At 49.3% G+C, this 20,027-nt stretch overlaps 4 protein-coding genes across 4 annotated transcripts; 2 read left to right on the forward strand and 2 right to left on the reverse strand.

The window, feature by feature from the left end:
* Positions 1-610: 610 nt before the first annotated feature.
* Positions 611-2,605, reverse strand: N7458_003146 (putative C2H2 finger and ankyrin domain protein; the record flags this gene model as incomplete). Its single annotated transcript, XM_056906529.1, has 1 exon — positions 611-2,605. The coding sequence occupies one exon, from the start codon at positions 2,603-2,605 to the stop codon at positions 611-613; it is 1,995 nt and encodes a 664-aa protein (XP_056770636.1).
* Positions 2,606-3,212: 607 nt separating this feature from the next.
* N7458_003147 (uncharacterized protein) lies at positions 3,213-5,286 on the reverse strand (the record flags this gene model as incomplete). Its single annotated transcript, XM_056906530.1, has 3 exons — positions 3,213-3,646; positions 3,718-4,973; positions 5,027-5,286. 3 exons carry the CDS (start codon positions 5,284-5,286, stop codon positions 3,213-3,215), a joined length of 1,950 nt encoding a protein of 649 aa, XP_056770637.1.
* Positions 5,287-7,672: 2,386 nt separating this feature from the next.
* N7458_003148 (5'-methylthioadenosine/S-adenosylhomocysteine nucleosidase family protein) lies at positions 7,673-9,164 on the forward strand (the record flags this gene model as incomplete). The annotated part of the gene is made up of 4 exons (XM_056906531.1): positions 7,673-7,963; positions 8,018-8,533; positions 8,762-9,099; positions 9,161-9,164. 4 exons carry the CDS (start codon positions 7,673-7,675, stop codon positions 9,162-9,164), a joined length of 1,149 nt encoding a protein of 382 aa, XP_056770638.1.
* A 1,560-nt stretch (positions 9,165-10,724) lies between these two features.
* Positions 10,725-15,693, forward strand: N7458_003149 (ATP-binding cassette glutathione S-conjugate transporter YCF1; the record flags this gene model as incomplete). Its single annotated transcript, XM_056906532.1, has 6 exons — positions 10,725-11,018; positions 11,093-14,847; positions 14,905-15,059; positions 15,128-15,196; positions 15,258-15,349; positions 15,427-15,693. 6 exons carry the CDS (start codon positions 10,725-10,727, stop codon positions 15,691-15,693), a joined length of 4,632 nt encoding a protein of 1,543 aa, XP_056770639.1.
* Positions 15,694-20,027: the final 4,334 nt, after the last annotated feature.

The following is a 20,027-nucleotide window of genomic DNA, read 5'->3' on the forward strand; positions in this document are numbered from 1 at the left end:
ATTCAAGGAAAGATCCTGGGCGTACACTAGTGGAGGTATTTCTTGAAGGTTGTCTTGGTCGAAGAGAATTGTGTAGATGCGGATATGCTTGTTTGAGACAAAAGGATTGGAGAGGTGGAATTGACTAGATAGAAGATACCATTGTCAATCCCGGTAACCTCAGGAGAATAAGGAATAGGAGGGGTCTGTGGTACCATCTTTTCGCGTCTCGTCCAATGAATACCTCGTCATTGCTGTAAATCTTAAGTCGTCGACTGATCTCATGCGTGGAAGGGTCACAGAGGCTCAAGGTACCAACGTGAATTCCAGGATCCCTTAAATCAGGATCGGAAGAGAGTATGCGATGCATTTCTGCATTGAAGTGTCAAGAAGAGTGAGGTGATGCAAGAGTGAAGTTGGATGAAATGAGAGAAGTTGATACTACGGTCTACCAGCACGAGACTGCATGTGACTTGCACCTTGGACACGATTCAAGTTTGTTCGTTTCTCCGGCTGTAAAGCTTCAGCCGGTAGGTATATTTTGCTTCTAATGGAAGGTTCTATGCAATGGTACAGGATTCGATCCAAGTGAACGCTGGAATGACAAAAGAATATACAGCTTACCCGTCATTCAGTTCCCCTGCATTCTTCGGAAACGTTCTTCGGCAGCCCTCGCTCGCCTCTCTCTTTCGAGTTTCATCCTCATCTCTGGTGTCATACCCCGAGTCTCCTCATCGCGCTTCTCGGCGGCAGTTTTCTCCACTGCTCCCAGGGTTCGTCCGCCAGCTTTCGATGTTTGTTGTGCAGCCCTGGCGGCATCTTCATTCTTCAGACGTTCCAAACTGGTCTTGCGCCGATTATTCTCCTCTTCTATTGCTTCCCTTCGTTCCCTTTCAGCTCGGCTGTCCGCGTCTGCTTTGGAAATAGCAGCCGGGACTTTTGCCTCTGACCAATCCCATTTTGACTCTCCGAGTTCATGTCGGGCTATACGGAATGCATCCCGGGTGGGACGATCTCCACAAAGCTCAAATGGGGTACGACCCTCGCCATTCACAACAGTTGGGTCTGAGGTAGCTCGAGTGAGAAGGGCATTCACAACAGCCGGGGCATTGTTGTTGGCGGCAAGGTGGAGAGGTGTTGGGCAGCGGAAGTTTTGAGGGGAGTCGGACGGCTGGAAGGTGAATGATGAGGGGATGGAGTTGTTGGAGATGTAAGACAATAGAGCCGGAACTTTAGAGCGCCGGATGAGGGCTTGAATCTGAGATGTATGGAGCAGTGCAGCCTCCTCTTCCTTCGACAGCTTGGGCTTTTGAGGCTGTGGACGCGGCGTGGAGGGCTTAGATTCTTCCTTTTGTTTTGCAGCTTCCGCCGCAGCTGCCAGAGCAGCCTCATCGATCTCGCTGACCTTCACACGGGTCAACTCCTTGAAGCATCGCATAAGTTCGCCTTGAGTGGCTCGACGAGTGTTAAAGGGGAACCCGCGCAGGCGAGGGTCATTTTGCTTCAAGACATGGCCCTCATACTTCTCGAAAAGAATCCGTCTGTTGGTCTTTCCCGTGGCACGAACAAACAAAAGCTCTGCACTGTCGATCATTTGCCGCCAGTCCGCCAGAAGCTCACGAATGTCCTTCTCCAATGCAACTTCGTTGTAGCGACGTAGGCTAGAACCCGCTGAATGGGCAGGTCCTCGAGATGCATCGCTGGCCGACTGGGAACCACCTTGCTTCCGTCGCGTCGTATATCGGTGGAATGTCTTGTGTGCGATCACTCTTGCCTGCCTCTCCTCCACGCCACCCTGTTTGCGGTGAATCTCTGGCGCCAGCGATACCACCATGGCGGCGAAGTGACCACCACCAATCATACACATAAATATGTGAGGACCAGAAGCCGATGGGTCCTTTTGAACTTGTGCATTATTGGTACGCGCCTTGACAGGCGCGAGTTGCTTCTTTCGTAATGATTCCACCAAGTATGCAGGCGCATCCTGCTCGACGTCTGAGAAGATCGCCCTATAGATTCCCAGTGACTTGTTAGACGGCAAGCCTGAGCTTGAGAACCAAAACAGTGGATTCTTCGGCGATCCTCCCGTCGCAGGAGTTGTAGCCTCCTCATTCGCCTCCGACAGCTTGGCTTGTCTTTTCAGCAACGCCGTAAGCGTGGTGTCGCCGCTTCCATCAGCTTCTTCCTCCTCCGATTCGGATGACTCTGATCCAGAGATAGATTCATCCAGCTCTCCAACGGCCTTGGCAAATTGAATCTCATCGAGGGGTGCGTTGCCACGGAGTTGGGCTTTGAGGTTGTAACGGTGGTGATCGGAACGGACGTGGCTTCGTTGCTCTTGCACACCGAGGTAAGAAACCTTGCATAGGGAGCATAGTGTCGACGTTGCGATTGCAGATTCTTGCGCTGCAAGCTCTGGATCCTTGGGAGTCGTCTCGGGGGCTTGCTGGGTCTGTTCGGCGACAGGCTGATTTGCGGATTTTGCGCTTAGGGACGCAAGAAGCTCTGGTGGAAGGTCATAAACTATGCAGGTTAGTGGATATTCGGGATGGGTCATCAGATCAAAAGGAGCCATACCATAGAGAGGTCTTTTCAAAAGCTCTTCCAAGCGGTTAGAATCCGCCATGGCAGTTGGATGTCGTTGAGTAGGCTGGAATGGAATGTTGGCTGCCCCTCCAAATGACGCCAATGAAGCGGGCTCTTACCGCCTTAAGAATGCGGGCGGCTCACGCAACAGATTAGTTTATTAGGACCTAGATAACTAACTAACGTTAGTTAATTAACTAGTGAGTGAGTTATAAATTCTCGCTTAGTCACGGAAGCAAGTCCACTCTCATATTGAGTCATACTGATTCTGATGGGATAACTAAGTTAGTTACTTAGTGATGAGCTGCTCAGCCTCAATTTGGCCGGGGAGGGGCCACTTCTCTGGTGGCTGTACCTCATAACATTGGCTGACACTATGACCAATTCGGTGCCCGAAGACCCCACGTTAACTATGCTGTGGATGACTATCTGACTCACTTTTACATTCTCTTTCTAAAAAAAAACTCCCTTTTATGAACATTCATGGAGTGACATAAACGAGACGAATTAGTCCCTGATCGGCCCTCACAATTTACAACTCATTCTAGATCTTAGTGGCACAAGTATTCATGAGAGCTATTCTGGTTGGACTTCCCTGTGGATGGATTATTTCGTAGCCGTACTTTGCAAACGGAGCGAAGGTCTAATTATGAGGATCCATTAGAGGATCCTCCGATAACTACGGAAGACCCAGGTGAGAAAGACAATAAGTCGAGTTCCTGCACTGGAGGCTCTAGTAGAGGGTGGAGATCACTGCTAGCGATCTCTGGAGCCACAACGAGGGTTGTGAAACGGGGACAGTCCACGATCAAGCTGCGAAGCTCTGTGATAGTAATCCGCTTGGAAGGATCGCGTTCGAAAATGCGGCTCAAAATAACGACTGCCTCGGTGGAAAGTGGTAAGATTGATTGGAGGAAAAATGGATCTTTCAGGTATGCACGGAACGTGGAGTCCTCTAAAGAAGCACGTTTCCAAGGGTTGCGGCCGCAAGTAAGGTTGACGAGGATGACTCCAAGGGCCCACACATCATTGGCTGCGGTCGAATAAGATGAGTTCGGACGCGGATTTTCCTGCTGGCATTCTTGACGGCCAAAGCTGCAGTGTCAGGGCAATTCGGACGCCAAACGTGATGTAAAAGAGAGCGATTCTTACCGGGCGACATGTAGAATACGGAGCCACAACCAAACTCAGAGGAAAATTCGTCTTCTGATGCCAGGCCAAAGCCACCTAGCTTGACAATTGTCCCTCCCTCTGCAACCAGGATATTTTCCGGTTGGAGGCCTCTGTGGCGGATACTGTGGCTGTGACAATATTCGACAGCGTCAAGTATCTGTAGGAAGACAGCCTTCACCAAAGAATCATTCCCCACAAAGTTACCTTGCTCGACAATGCTGTTGAACAGGTCACCTTCCGGGAAGAACTCGGTCACTACATAAAGACAATCGACAGAGTCACAGATGCGTTTCAAAGGAACCACGTTAGGATGGCCACTGGCCCTATAGTGCAATGCGATCTGAATCGGTTGCTGTCGAAGCTGGCGAGAGTCTTTTCCACTCTTACTGAGGGCCTTGACCGCATATGAAACATTCGTGTTGAGGTCAAGAGCTTTATAAACGACGCTTGTGGCACCCACGCCTATTATACTGGTCAACTGTAGCTCACCACCTAGGACCCAACCCAGACGTTGTTCAGGTTCGATCTCGTCAGAAGTAAGTGAGTCCAGCCAATCATTTGTACCTGCCTGCCCTAAGGGAGCTTGGGGTATTTGGTCGAGAACATCTTCCGTTAGTTGTTGCTGCTGCCGATCGTACACCACATACGTCGATGCTCCAGAATCCGGGTCTGCAACACTCTCTCGATCTGTGGTCAGGCGTGAAGCCTCAAGTAAACTCGCCGAGGGCTCTGACCAGCAGCTGTCAACATCAAAATATGGATGTTCTGCAAAGAATGGTCCGTATTCGTCATCGTCGTCGTCGTCGTCGTCGTCGTCTGCTTCTTCCAGGCACACTCTTGGAGCCCATGGTAAAGACCTCAACGAAAACGAGTGAATGTGCTCGGCAGTGTGGTCAAGTAAAGCGTTTTGATCGTCACTGTGGAAACAGCAAAGTGGACAAGCGGCAATTTGGAACGGGACTTTGCGCTTCCATGACGAACATAGCATAGGTATGTGCTTTGGCTTGATTCCCTTGTGATGCTGCTGCTCGAGGTGAGCCGTGAAATCGGCCGACTCCGTAAAGGTGGCACAGGTGTTTTTTTGGGAGCACGCATGGCATACCCATTGCACCGTGCTCCCATGTTCTTCATCCATATGGTTCAGCCAGGTCTCTTTAGTCATATAGAAGGTGTCGGTTTGAGGACAGTCCGCGACAATACAGGTATAGGGTAGAATATCTCCCATTAGGTGTTTCCTATGTGCGAAATATTAATCAAGTTGATTCACTTTTTAATTTGACAAACTTACTTCCACTGGTTGCCGCGCCCGACTGCAACGGCAAGGGACTGACAGCAACAAGGACATGTGAAGAGCATTTGATGATCATGAAGAGACGGAGACTTTGGGTAAGTGATTCGAGAGCTTGTTACCGACACAGCTGTCGTTACAGACATGGCTATTTGCCTGGGAATTTCGATCCGCTCGTCTACCTGCGTGGCAGTTGTTGTACTTTGAGCGTATAGCTCATCTATCGCAAGCTCCTTCTCCCTACTCAAAACGGGGGCCATCTGGCCAACGTCTAAACTTTGTGTCTGCTTTCCGGATGTTGATTTTCCCCTTGACGTGCTCATTGAGTCTCCGGAACCGGTCTCTAGTTTTAGAGCGTGTTGCTGGGCGTATAGAAAGCGATTCCGCCGTTTCAAGTTTGCTTTAATCAGCCGTAATTGAATTGGGCTTAATCGTGCTGGGTCAAGTTGTTGATTACAGAACACTGAATTCCTATGCTCGTTAGGCTGCACTAGGATAAGGAGTTCAAGGTGTCGGCGGAGGGAACGAATCTAGGGAGTATAAGGTTCAAAAGAGCTGTCTGCCTTCTGAAGTCTTGATCTAGTTCCTGCTTTTCGGATGGCAGCCGTAAGCCTCGTGAGCTGGTTCAAACTGTCTTTAACATCTTTCATTCTGGCCAATTCTCCCCTAGACAACCCTATGGGAGTGTCCCCAATCCCGTGACCTAAGATATGGTGTCAATGAAGAAATATCTGCCTGCGCTGGAATAGATATATACCTCCGCCTATATATTTTTGTAACAGAATTTTTAACATCAATAACAGGTTGAGTAGGATAGTGTGCGCTTCCGGGTTGGCGCGTAATCGATGATCTAGCGAAGGTTTCCCCGTGTTAGAGGCGCTAGTATCTATAGCCCAAAGATTGAAATCTGCCAGTCTATTTTCTGCCCATTCTTGCTGCATTTGTCGTGGGACTATTGTGGCCGTCCTGAAAACGAGACGGTATGCAGCGACGGCTTCGGATATCGTAGAAGGTTCTGTCATGGTAGGCTTGGCTCCTCACGATAATGCCCCTAGTGCGAAGGAACAAAGGACTTGATGCTGGAATTTTTGGGATCTCCCATGACCCTCTGCGCTCTGCCACAAGGCAGGTGTGCCTTTGTTATCAATAAACTTGGGGTCTACCCCGCAGCGCCTAACGAGAGGCTGAGGTGATGTGCTTCTACACGTGATTGGGCAAACATCGCTGTTCACCTTCAGCTTTCTTCGCGTTCTTTCGGAGAAAGCTTATTGCCATCAGGAGCTAGAAATAAGGCTACCTCGAGCAGAATGGATGATATTCCTGATCTGTGTCGGAATGTGTTCCCCTGGATCAGCAACCAAGCAACCCGCCTTGGCCTGGAAACGCAGGACAACAGATTCGCTTAGCTGGGCGGGGAACTCTTTATCTTGACTTAACAACTCCCCCTTTCGGGCCAGGTAAAGTTAGATTCCAAGCTAGTCAAGGTTGCAGTGCTCGTCAACAAGGCCTGTTCTGTAAGTGAGTAGTCGTCTGTCTGCGCGGCCTATACAGAAACCTACCGTAACTTACCACTGAATATATACCCTGTCTAGGTCTCGAGAGCCAAGGATAGCAAAGAAACTGGGCGCTTTGATACACTTTGGAGAATCTTAAAGTGCATAGACTTAAACAACACTGCTGAGAAATCGTTTATTCGAGACATCCGATATAGCTTGTTGCAGTTTGTCTAGCGCAACCCCGAGTATCCTTCTCTTCTACGTTTCATCACGGATTGCTAGCACGTAACCGACTCACAAGAAAGCTTCCCCGATGAGCAAATACGTCTACATAATACTGGATTCAAGTATCCCGTACAAGTCAACAACATCCTTTATACCTAACTACGAATACACTCGACCTGCTCGTGTTACACGCAATACCTCGAATGCCCCCGACTGCGACTGGATCCGGGGCATGATAAAGGAAATGATACGGATATCTCCTTCAATGTATTATTTGCGTTAGGTCCCACGTTATCCCGTACAAACAACCATCAATTGCGGTGGAAAGGGGTGAATATATTGGTTGACCGGTATGGACAGGAAGATCTGTAGAGACCCCCGACGCGAGCTAACCTTCATCTTAATTGTTATGCATAGACGAAACAAAAAACCACCGAAGAAACAAGTTTCCTTTGCGATTTAATGCTTCAATCTTTCGACTAGTGTTCAAACCAGGTCGCCATTACCAAATAGTCTTCGAAAGCTCGAACTCGGAGAGTTTTGCAAGCTGATCGGAAGCGAGATGAATATCCTAGTCTATATCTATATCCAGGAAAATGTGATGAAGCTCGCAGATACCGTTCAAGATTCTATCTGGCGGGACTTTCTCCCCGTGGCAAGTATCTCTTTAGCAGACTGGCTGGGGCAGACTATGTACCTCTCCAACAGGGTAAAGATAACCCTAGCATATACTATTGCAAGATTAGTGTGGCAGTATTATAATTCGTACTGGATGGCGACTCTATGGACACACGACAATATTTAAATCATGAAGGAGAGGCTCACTGATCGAAACTATATCCGACCGTATCTATATTTTGCCACGAAACTGTATAAATTCAAGGGCTAGATACTGGATTATTGTATTTCGGACGACCTTTTTTATATGTATCCTAGTATTCTTGCGTTGGGAGTTATCCTAATCGAGATTGCAACTAAACAGCTATTTAGATATGAGCGCTTGGATTACCTCTGGGATGAAACCACGATCAACGATTACTACGAGTGGGCATGGACCATAGCAAATTGCAGTAATCTGGGAAACATGATCCGAGCTGCTTACGAAGTAGTAGTAAACAATTGTCTCGACGCCGAACTTTTCAAGGATGGCTTAATTGATCCGTCGAAATTTGACGAAGATCTCGAAATCAGACAGTCGCGTCTCTACGAGAAAGTTGTGCTGCTACTTCAGGATCTATATTACGTATATAGAGATGACTAGGAAATCCAGGAGGTCTCTAAACCGGAAATTCCTATTTCTCAAAATCCCCCTCAAACCGAACAAACGAGGCTAGTAAGCCGCTCCCGGTTCACTATCGCTATTTTCTGTGCCTTGCCCTTAGAAGCCGACGCCGTTAGCGAAGTTTTCGAGAAGATTTTGGACGAAGAAGTTAAAGACTACCACAAAGCACCCGGAGATGATAATATATATACCCTGGGTAAACTCCTGCACCATAACGTCGTTCTCGTCTATATGGCCGGTATGGGGAAAGGCGCCGCTTCCCAGGCAGCTTCGACTATACGATCTAGCTATCCGGAGATCAAGCTCGCGCTTGTGGTTGGAATCTGCGGAGGTGTTCCGTTATACGTGGCTGGCGAGGAGGATCTCGTCCTTGGCGATGTTGTAATCAGTAATGGAATTGTGCAATATGACTTTGGACGGCGATTCCTAGATACTTTTTTGAGCAAAGCCAGGCCGGAAATCGCCGGTCCTAAGCTCCGGGGCTTGTTGGCTAAGCTTAAAGGGGTGCGAGGGCGAAAACGCATTGAGATGAAGCTTTCCTAGCACCTTGGGGTCTTGAAGAATAAGCTCGGCCTATCGGGAGCTGGTTACCTAGGTATAGAAAAAGACGAGCTGTTCGAACCTATATACCGACACAAGCATCACGATCCAGCAGCGTGCGGATTATGTAGTGCCTGTAAACACGGCACGGATCCAGTCTGCGAAGATGCACGACTATTGACTTGCTAACAGCTCGGATGTCAGAAAGGGTCGCTGGTCCCGCGCAAACGATTGCAGGAGGCATCGGCGAACGGTTGCCCCCTAAGTCCCAAAATACACTTCGGCCTCTTTGGCTCTGGTGACATAGTTATGAAATCTGGGCAACATCGAGATAAAACTGCAACCACACACGATCTTATCGCTTTTGAAATGGAGGCGTCGGGGGTTTGGGATATTCTGCCGTGTCTTGTCATCAAAGGTGTGTGCGATTATGCCGATAGCCATAAGAATAAAAACTGGCAACACTATGCGGCTGCTACTGCTGCGTCATGTATGAAAGCTGTATTGGAGGAATGTGCGATAGGAGACTGGTTAGTTTTAGCCTAGTTCAAGTGGTATCGAATGGGGCTTTCTGACTAACAGTATATTTAGGTAAGAAGCATGTTGGGTCGGGCTGTTGAAACTATGAGGTTCAGTCTAGGTAAGCTGGACTTGTAAAAGTTGAGTCCGTTGTTCGCCACTGATATACCTGGCAGGTTTTACGCCGAGTGAGAGAAAGGCTTCATCCAAAGGTGAAGCCGCTTGGCAACAAACCAAGACACTCAGGATACAGCTCTTGCGCCTCGATTTGCCAAACTTTTCAATACACAACTGAAATATGTCTCGATGGTTGTTTGACCAGGTAAGATATGGACCAGGACCCCCAAAGGGGCTCATATCAGGGAATGGAAATTGACTGACCGATCCAGGCTCCGAAATTGTCAATCTTGATTATGCGACAAGGTGATAGATTACTTTGTGTTCGTCGCCATAGCAAGCCACGCTATCCCTTCGATCTCATCAAGACTCGCCGTGTTTAGACAGAAATTGGATTGTCCTAGGTTCCCGCTTTCTTTCAAATCCCAGGACAACCTTCCCTTACCTAGTCCTGCAGGTGGGTGCTTTACTTGCCCTTCAGATGAGATTAGATAGATATTTCTAGGCAATAATTCATGCCAAGCGGGTCAATTATGTAATTTTCAACTCCATGCGGCGTTACTTAGTAGTACCTGCTACAAATGAATTCCGCAATATGACTATTTGGATCACAATCTACTTCACTGCCAAATACCATATCAGGATATTTGGTGACGTTGCTGGGAGTTGTGTGGCACCATCGGGAGATTAGGCTAAAGAAGCCCTAGCATTGAAGCGTATGGATACTTTCGTCGGGCCAGGGTTGTATATATTTGAAATTACTATGCTGTGAACCTAGTACAATCTAATCCGGGGAAGATCATCGTATTCCGGATAAACTAGACAGGATCCAACTCCTGTAGGTTACATTTTTGTATTTTCACAAATTGTCCTACACACGGGTCATCAATCTGCTCCCAGGTTGGCGAGGCATCTGGATAGTATGCCGGGTCCGACCCGATGCAGCCCGTCCTGCGAACCAGGTATAGCTCCATTTAAGCCCCAGATAACACCATAGAGAGCCAATAACCAAATGAGATCTCACGAACCGTCGGACTCGCCATCTGTACCACAATCCCTACCCTCTCCAGGGGCATTCTTCCATGTGGTTCCTGGCGGATTTCCCAATCGGGCTTTAAAAATGCTTATCGCCGGGCGCCCTGGCCCGGTCACGTGATCTCATCTTCATCAATCGTTCTCTTCCCTCACGCCAATTGCTGTTCGAGTGGTTAATTGTCCGCCAAAATCAAGGACCAGCGCCAGTACATTACCGGGTATCAGCTGGTGCTCCTTCCCAGTCAAAGCCGCGACGGGGGTGACTCTTTTGGAGTCTTCGCGGACGTCATTCGGTGGATCATCAGCCGTTCCACTTGGGGTAAGCAACCCCGACCGCCCGAGACTTCTTCCGCCTTTTAGTAAGCAGCCTCTGGGAACGTGGAAGCTCCTCAGATTCCGGGAGAATCTTACTTTTGCCTTTTCTTACCATTCTTGCCTGTACTTACGGAAGGAGATACTGGGCGCGCTGTCGCTTGTCACCACCATGTTGGATGGTCATACGCAGATGGTGCTAGGGGACTCCCATGTGGGAGACCTCTCGCCGTCGCGACTCGCCTCCGCTTTCGACCACCGCCAGCGACAGGCCTTCTGCGGTGATCCGGAGGGCTGGGGTCCGCTCAGCTTAAATGGCTTCTATCTCACTTCGTGCTTTGTGGACGTAGCTGTCGCCCTCGTCGCCGTGTGGGGTTCGTTGGCCGGTCTCGCTGCGCTCTGGATGTTACTGAAGAAGCGTATCCCGCAGCCCGTCGCAAAGAATTGGCATTTCTATGCTAAGTTGGTTGGTCGGCCCCATTTCCCCCGAGCTCCCGCATTCCTCTCAATTCTAATCATGTGTAATTCGACCTACTATAGACCGTTCTCGCTGCTCTGATCTTCGTCACCGCACTCCAAGCAGCTTTGCATGCCGAGACTCAACCCAAGACCTTCTTTGCCGATTTCCGATTCTGGTCCTCCCTCTTGACGCTCGGCTCGCTAGGTGTGATCTTTGCTGTGCAGTACTATGAACATTGGCGGAGTCGACAGCCGAATGGGGTCGTTCTGTTCTATTGGCTCTTCTTCATCATTGCCTATGCTGTTAAGCTGCAGTCACTTGTCTCTCAGAAGACTTATCTGCAACACCTACCAACCTTTGTCTGCGTGAATGTCGGCCTGGGTCTTTCCTTGCTAGAATTCGTGTTGGAATATTTCGTTCCTAAGAAGCAAAGTGCATACGACGCCCTCGGTGACGAAGATGAATGTCCCTATAACTATGCCGACATCTTCTCAGTCCTTACATTCGGCTGGATGACACCGATGATGAAGTTTGGCTATAAAAACTATCTGACTCAAGATGATTTGTGGAACCTTCGTCGTCGCGACACTACCCGAGTGACTCTGGATGACTTGAACACCGCGTGGGAGGAGGAGCTCGAAAAGAAAAATCCCTCCCTCTGGATGGCTCTTTTCAAGGCATTTGGCGGTCCGTACGTTCGGGGCGCGATCATCAAATCGGGCAGTGACATGCTCGCGTTTGTTCAGCCACAACTGCTGCGATACTTGATCACTTTCATCGACTCGTATCGAAGCCCGGACCCGCAGCCGGTCATTCGAGGTGTGGCCATTGCCCTCGCAATGTTCGTAGTCTCGGTCTGCCAGACTAGCTGTCTCCACCAGTACTTCCAGCGAGCCTTTGACACTGGTATGCGGGTCAAGTCATCTTTGACCGCCCTTATCTATGCGAAGGCATTGCGACTGTCCAGCGAAGGTCGTGCGAGCAAGACTACTGGTGATATTGTCAACCACATGGCTGTTGACCAACAGCGTCTTTCCGATCTGACCCAATTCGGTACCCAGCTGCTGTCGGCTCCTTTCCAGATCACGCTGTGCATGCTTTCTCTCTATCAGCTTGTGGGACCTAGCATGTTCGCTGGTGTTGGTGTAATGATTCTGATGATTCCCCTTAACGGTGTCATTGCACGGATGATGAAGAAGCTCCAGATCATTCAGATGAAAAACAAAGACTCGAGAACCCGGCTGATGACTGAGATCCTGAACAATATTAAGAGCATTAAGCTCTATGCTTGGAACACAGCATTCATGAACAAGCTCAGCCATATCCGAAATGATCTAGAGCTGAACACTCTCCGCAAGATTGGAGCCACGCAATCTGTCGCCAACTTTACCTGGCAGTCAACTCCTTTCCTCGTCTCCTGCTCCACATTCACCGTGTTTGTCTTGACGAGTGATAAGCCTTTGACTACCGATATCGTCTTCCCCGCCCTAACACTCTTCAATCTGCTCACATTCCCGCTTTCTATCTTGCCCATGGTCATCACCTCCGTTATTGAGTCTACTGTGGCCGTGAAGCGTCTTGTGGAGTACTTCACTGCAGAGGAACTTCAGACCGACAGTGTCATTTACCAGGATCCAGTGGAACATGCTGGAGATGAGTCGGTTCGTATTCGTGATGCCACATTCACCTGGGACCGCCACTCTGGAATTCCTGTTCTCAAGAACATTGACCTGAGTGCCCGCAAGGGTGAACTCAGCTGCATTGTTGGCCGTGTTGGCGCTGGCAAGTCTTCCCTGCTCCAATCCATTCTTGGCGAACTATGGAAGAACCAAGGTGAAGTCGTCGTTCGTGGTCGCATCGCATATGTCGCGCAGACCCCCTGGGTCATGAACGCTAGTGTCCGTGAGAATATTGTGTTCGGACACCGGTGGGATCCTGCCTTCTATGATCTTACTGTAGAGGCCTGTGCTCTTCTTGACGATTTCAAGATCATGCCTGATGGTGATCAGACCGAAGTTGGAGAGCGGGGAATATCTCTCTCTGGTGGTCAAAAGGCAAGATTGACCCTCGCTCGTGCTGTTTATGCTCGTGCAGACATCTACCTCCTTGACGATGTTCTTTCCGCAGTGGATCAGCATGTCGGACGTCACATTATCAACAAGGTCCTCGGTAGTTCCGGTATCCTCAACGGTAAGACCAGGATTCTGGCCACCAACGCAATCACTGTCCTCAAGGAGGCGGACTTTATCGGTCTCCTGCGTGACAAGACCATCATTGAGAAGGGCACTTACGAGCAGCTTATGGCCATGAAGGGTGAAATCTCAAACCTTGTCCGTACAAACCTGGCCGAATCCGAAGATGAACGTTCCCCCAGCGTCTCAGACGATAGTCTTGCCAGCCCCAATGCATCGGAAGATGCAGCCGTCATTGAGACTGGCGAGGATTCGGACAGCGAAGACTTGGAGGAGCCTGGCTCTCTTGTTCCTATCAAGAGCCATGGTGACACCCACAGAAGGACAAGTACCGTCACCATCCGCCGAGCTAGCACAGCGACTTGGCAAGGCCCGCGTCGCAAGCTTGGTGACGAAGAAAATGTTCTCAAGAGTAAGCAGACCCAGGAGATCTCACAGCAAGGCAAGGTCAAGTGGGGCGTCTATGGCGAGTACGCAAAGAACAGCAACATTGCTGCTGTCTCTGTCTACCTCTTTGCACTTTTGGCTGCTCAAACTGCCCAGGTGCTTGCAAACTACTGGCTTAAGCACTGGACCGACTACAACGAGGCTCACGGTCGCAATGAGAGTGTGGGCAGGTTCATTAGTATCTATCTGGCTTTTGGTCTGGGCTCGTCTCTCCTAGTGATTGTCCAGAACTTGATTTTGTGGATCTTCTGCTCAATTGAGGCCTCCCGCAAGCTTCATGAGCGCATGGCATTTGCCATCTTCCGTTCGCCCATGAACTTCTTCGAGACCACTCCATCCGGCCGTATTCTGAACAGATTCTCCAGCGATATATACCGTGTCGATGAGGTCCTTGCTCGAACCTTCAACATGCTTTTCGCCAACTCTGCTCGTGCCGTCTTCACCATGATTGTCATTTCCACTACCACGCCCGCGTTCTTGCTGCTGGTTATTCCTTTGGCCTGGATCTATCTCAGCTACCAGAAGTACTACCTCCGAACCTCCCGTGAGCTGAAGCGTCTGGACAGTGTCACCCGCAGTCCGATTTATGCCCATTTCCAGGAGTCTCTCGGTGGTATTTCGACTATCCGTGCCTACCGCCAAGAGAACCGATTTGCTCTCGAGAACGAGTGGCGCATGGATGCCAACCTCCGGGCTTACTTCCCATCCATCAGTGCTAACCGATGGCTGGCAGTCCGCCTTGAGTTCATTGGTTCGATCATCATCCTGGCCTCTGCTGGACTCGCCATTATTTCTGTCGCAAGTGGAAGCCTTCTTTCGCCCGGTATGGTTGGTCTGGCTATGTCCTATGCTCTCCAGATCACCCAGTCTCTCAACTGGATTGTTCGCCAGACTGTCGAAGTTGAGACGAACATTGTCTCTGTTGAGCGTGTGCTCGAGTACGCAAACCTGCCCAGCGAGGCGCCCGATGTCATCTTCAAGCGCCGGCCTGCCGTTGGTTGGCCCGCTCAAGGTGCTGTCACCTTCAAGAACTACAGCACCCGGTATCGCGAGGGTCTTGACTTGGTCCTCAAGGATATCAATCTTGAAATCAAGCCTCACGAGAAAATTGGTGTTGTCGGACGCACTGGTGCGGGCAAGAGTTCTTTGACATTGGCTCTGTTCCGCATTATTGAGCCCACTGGTGGTACCATCAGGTAAGAGCCTTTTTTCCCCTTCCATTTGAACATAGTCGTTTTTAACACTGCCTACAGTATTGATGGACTCGACGTTTCCTCTATCGGTTTGTTCGATCTCCGTGGCCGCCTCGCTATCATTCCTCAGGATCCTGCCATGTTCGAAGGCACTCTCCGTGACAACCTAGACCCACGCCATGTTCATGATGATACGGAGCTCTGGAGCGTCCTAGGTATGTTTGGAGCAATCTCTGCATCCATACCCTTGACGAAGTCTCATGCTTACAATGTTATACTCTAGATCACGCCAAACTGAAGGACCACATTACCAGCATGGAAGGCCAACTCGATGCCCAGATTCAGGAAGGAGGTAAGAACTCCTCTTCGGGATTGTAATCTATTACAACATTCTAACCTTTTCTGCCAAACAGGATCCAACTTGAGTCAGGGTCAACGCCAGCTAGTCTCTCTTGCTCGGGCCTTGCTCACACCTAGCAACATCCTTGTCCTGGATGAGGCAACGGTAAGATTGCTGCCCCCTTTTCAGTGCTATTCATTACCAGCCTGAGGCAGCCTCGGCTAACAAAAGTAATCTTCTAGGCTGCAGTCGACGTGGAGACGGACGCGCTGCTTCAACGCACTCTGCGTAGCGATATCTTCCAAGACCGAACGATCATTACTATTGCGCATCGCATCAACACAATCATCGACTCAGATCGTATCGTCGTCCTTGACAAGGGCCAAGTGGCGGAATTCGATACTCCAGCCAATCTGATCAAACAGGGCGGTCGCTTCTATGAGCTCGCAAAGGAGGCTGGCCTGCTTGACAGTGATGGCCTCGCCAGTTCTTCCTCGCAAATAGCATAAGCGCCAATCAATTGTAAATAACCCTGATGAGCTCGCTACATCTCACAGCGGCGATATTCCTGGAAGGGAATGGACTCCAACCAGCTTGTCATTCATATCCAGGGGCAAGAGTACTTCGCGACTCTGAGTGGCTCGGGGAACCCGGTCCTATTTTGGAGCCTTTGGGTCGATCTGGATGAGCATGAATGCTGATTGTTGGATTGCCACGCCGCCCGCATGGATCATGCCTCTTCCTCTGTCCTCGTCGTTCAACTGCACAGCGGTTGCCCCCTGTCTGTGGCGCGGACTGGGCCTGTCCATATTTGTCTTCCATATCCCATTTTTGTATGTATGAATGGCAAAGTCAATATGTTTTCCTTGGACACCCCTGACATATGTGGAGAGGGGAGTGGAGGGGGCAAACTCCACGGAAAGCAGTCAAAATGTAAAGAATAAAAGTTTTTTAATTTACACGCAAAACAATCTCCTTAGTCTCTATAGCTTGAAACATCGTGTGCCTTGATGCAACATCACTGAAAAGCAGTGATCGCAGTCTTCAAAATGATTCGAAGATGCTTTGTTTTTTTATCATTTGCTTTTGATGCCGTGATTTGCAACGTGCGTTTCTTTTATCAACCGAAGAAAATTCTCCGTCGTCTACTCCGTGGCTACCTCTGATTTGTGTCCTTGTGGCCAGGATTAGCTTCGGTTACAACATCGTTTTTGCTTTTGTTCGTGTTGTCGTGATTTCTATAGTCTCTCCTCTGCTAATGACCTAAATCCTCCGTCATTTCTATGCCTATTTATCATTTCCCGTTCGTGCGGTCGCGATGGAGTTCAGTTATAGCATCAATTTTGCTTTTGTTGATAACCTCATGTGGTATCATCAAGCTGTAAATGGTTACCAGTACGTCAGGATGAAAAAGAAAATAAATAGAAAAAAGCTCGGTATCGCATCGCGTTCCCAAGGGAGGGGTAGCGAAATCCTTAGCTTGTATACCTATACACAATGACAGAACTGCTTTTTTTCTTCAATCTTCCTTTCAATTCCTTCAACCCAAGCCTCGGGATGCTTTGCAGTAGTGCCACTGTCCAACGTGGCGGTGACATCCGTTGATATCAAAATTTTCATCCCATGGCGGGGTGTTGTTGGTGGGCGGGTGTAGCGGTGTAAGATTATCAAGTTGGTCCAGAGTACACCGCCGCTAGCTGGCTAGGGTGGTTTGTACGTCGCTGCTTTGCAGCGTCCTGGTCCAGTCTAACGATGCCTAGCAGGATTCCATGCCTAATTTCTTTCGCTTTCTTCGCGTGTGAAAATAATCAAATTGTACAGATGGAAAGAAGCTGAATGATATGTCGGTCTGTTGACAAGCGGACCACGCAAACCCAATCCATATACATCACAGCCAACTTATCTAGGCACCATTCAGCAACAGAGAAATATATATCCACACTCGCCTAGATCAATACCTAATGCACCCGACCGAGATCGCTCTGGATCTCTTCCATAGGAACGCATTCCACCAGGTATAGACCCTGTGCAAGCTTGCTAAGCTACGAAAAAGTTCTGCGTAAATCGAGATGGCTTCAAGGTTGACGGTGCCCATGCATGGAAGTAGGTAATTGTCATTGTCATCGCATCGTAAATACAATCATAGATTATTATTAGGTCCATGAAATTTGACATACCCCGCCAGGACCCGGGACTAAGAATAGCTCGGGGAAATATATATTCGTCACGCATAGATAGCGGCAACGCCGAGTGGCAGCCCCTTGCCGGGGCATCGCCGGCAGAAATGAAATCCTTCCACGCGCTCATGTACGTAGGTTTTATTATATGTAGGCAGTGAATATTGGAGTACTTCGCGTATGCATTGTGGCAAAATAACACGAAGATAGTCACTACTTATTGCATAGCACAAGAAAGAGTGATGGCGAAAAGGTTGTCATTCGTGGTGTATTACGATAATTGACTTTCCCTTCGGCTGGATTGCCTTGACCCTTGAAAGAGGCGATATTTCTGTCGACCGCATGATTGCGTAACTAGAAAACTTTGAGAAATGAAGCTTGTGCCTATAGATCTATCCACAGGAAGGCTCCGAAACTTGGAATAGAATTTTGCGTAACTACGTAACGGATTTGAAGCGCCGATTCCTCAGCCCAGTATTAAATTGGAATATTCGCTGCAGACCTGCAATCCTTTCGGAGCCCGCTTCTATATTATCTATAGCTCCAGCGGACACCTGCAGTCAACATGGATGATCTTATTCATCTGATACTAGCAACTGTAGTAGCTCCATGCAGCGTACCTGAATGCTTGATCTCATCTCGGTAGAAAGTACGATCCTGGTAACACCAACGTTAAGTCAATATATCAAGTATCGCGTGGCACAGGAGGGCGCATATCATGTTGCCTCTGGCATATCATATCATATCAAAAGAGAATCCGCAATAGCCTTATCTGCGTCCACTCAGCCCCCATCTTGATCGTTCCCATTGCCGGTTTAAGACTACTCTGTACCACGCCGGGCATCTTTCAACCCATCTGTGCTTTGACGCCGACAGACTCTTCTTCGTTCTGAGCGAGCAGCGTTATTGGAGGAATGCAATTCCTGGCTTTTAGATGGACCTTCGTTTCAGCTCCCGTAGTTGAATGCACTGCAGGCTTTGCGCCTGTTCTGGAGGTAAGGGATCCTCGCGGGGGTCAGTGCTCTAGGGTCTCGGGGAATCGCCGCCCCCGTTCCAGCAATCTTGTTCTATGGGCCTCTGTTTGTCGATGAGCCAATGGTTGTTGAGTCCCGAGTGAGATCATATTCCGTCGAAAGGAAGATGAGATCTTGTTCTCAGGTTCTTCCATGGATCATCCATGCCATCTACTGTTCATTGTACAGGATGACTTCTCCACACGCGTCTCTGTAGATTGCCACGGAAAGTAACGGCGTCTTGTACCTTCGAACCAGTTGCCATCTGATCTGATGAGAGATCGATTTGATTCACGCCCAGACGGATCGGACGATCCGGCACATCGATGCCCATTATCAGAACGTCTAACGTTTGAGGATGTGCAAGCCATGTTCCTCCACCGAGCACCTCCGAGCTTATGCGATCTTTCCCCGCCTCCAGAAGGCCCGGGGCAGGCTGTCGGGGCAGGCCTTGTGTGACATCGATACTAGATTCGATCTTGTACCTGCGACATTGTGCATACGTGGTTTAAAATTCTTCTGGGGTAACCAACTACTATATCGGGAAGGAAAAGTCTGTAGCAAACCACCACCAACCCCTCCATGACCAGCAGGAACTCGATCAACCAACCAGGGGGAATGCCAATGATGCACCGGAAGTGTGAATAACTTCTGCGCAGAGCAGGGGTTGCACCACGCGAACCCGGTACATGGTAACCATCCCAGCCAGTTTCCCCTCTCAAATTTTCATTCCACCCCCTCTTCCTCCATGATCATCGGTCTGAAAATGTTGCACAGTGCTGCACATGGCTCCGCACGGACCATAGATGGCCATTGCTCTAGTTCTCAAGAGGGCCTGTATGACCTGCACCTGTCGTCCTACAGACCATTCGAGAGCGGTCCTACGTCCGAAGGGCTTTGAGGGCGCAGGAGTAAGCAAAAGTTGACGAACGCCGAATGCAGATCGGGATCTACTTTCGGGGACTATTATAAGCTTGTATAATTGCAGCCTTAGAAGCTGGAGGAGGGGCACAACCCTAGTAAGCTTTATCCTATTCCTTAGAGCATAGCCGCGGGAAAATCACGGAGTTCCAGTTACAGAGATGTACACCGAAGGTGGGGGATGAAGCAAAATCTTCTGCATATCCGAGGGACCGGGCTCTCATGGCTGAGAGGGTGCGGTGATCGTCGATGGAAACCAGGATGGTGGGATTGTTCTCCCTTCGGGGATCTAGGAATCTGGGTTCCGGTAGCGCGTTCCGGTAGCGCTTAGGCCTGTCGTTCGGGGCAGAGGGAAAAGACGGATTAGGGTGGTTACATTGATTAATCCTCATCGAAGCGAGTGCGGAGTATAGTCACGGGCTTAGCTTGAGGTTTCCAGGAGAAAGGCATCAAAACATGTCACGATGATGGCGGGCTTGATAGCCGAAGATATGCGAGTACATTACATGGGGAAGTTTTGTGAAAACATGGAGATATGAAACTATGTAGATGCAGCCCAAACAATTGTACATACTTCAACGCTATGATGTCCCAAAGCACTGAATTATCTTCATCAATCCACCTAGCGAGAATAACTCCTGTTTGTAGTTCTCGTGACGCAGTGGGTTCACAGCAGGATAACGACATCAGCGGACTTCCGGTGTACAGGGTAGATTATGTTCAAACGTACCA

Source organism: Penicillium daleae, assembly GCF_028827525.1.
Source record: "Penicillium daleae strain IBT 16125 chromosome Unknown utg000002l_segment0_segment0, whole genome shotgun sequence".
NCBI lineage: Eukaryota > Fungi > Ascomycota > Eurotiomycetes > Eurotiales > Aspergillaceae > Penicillium > Penicillium daleae.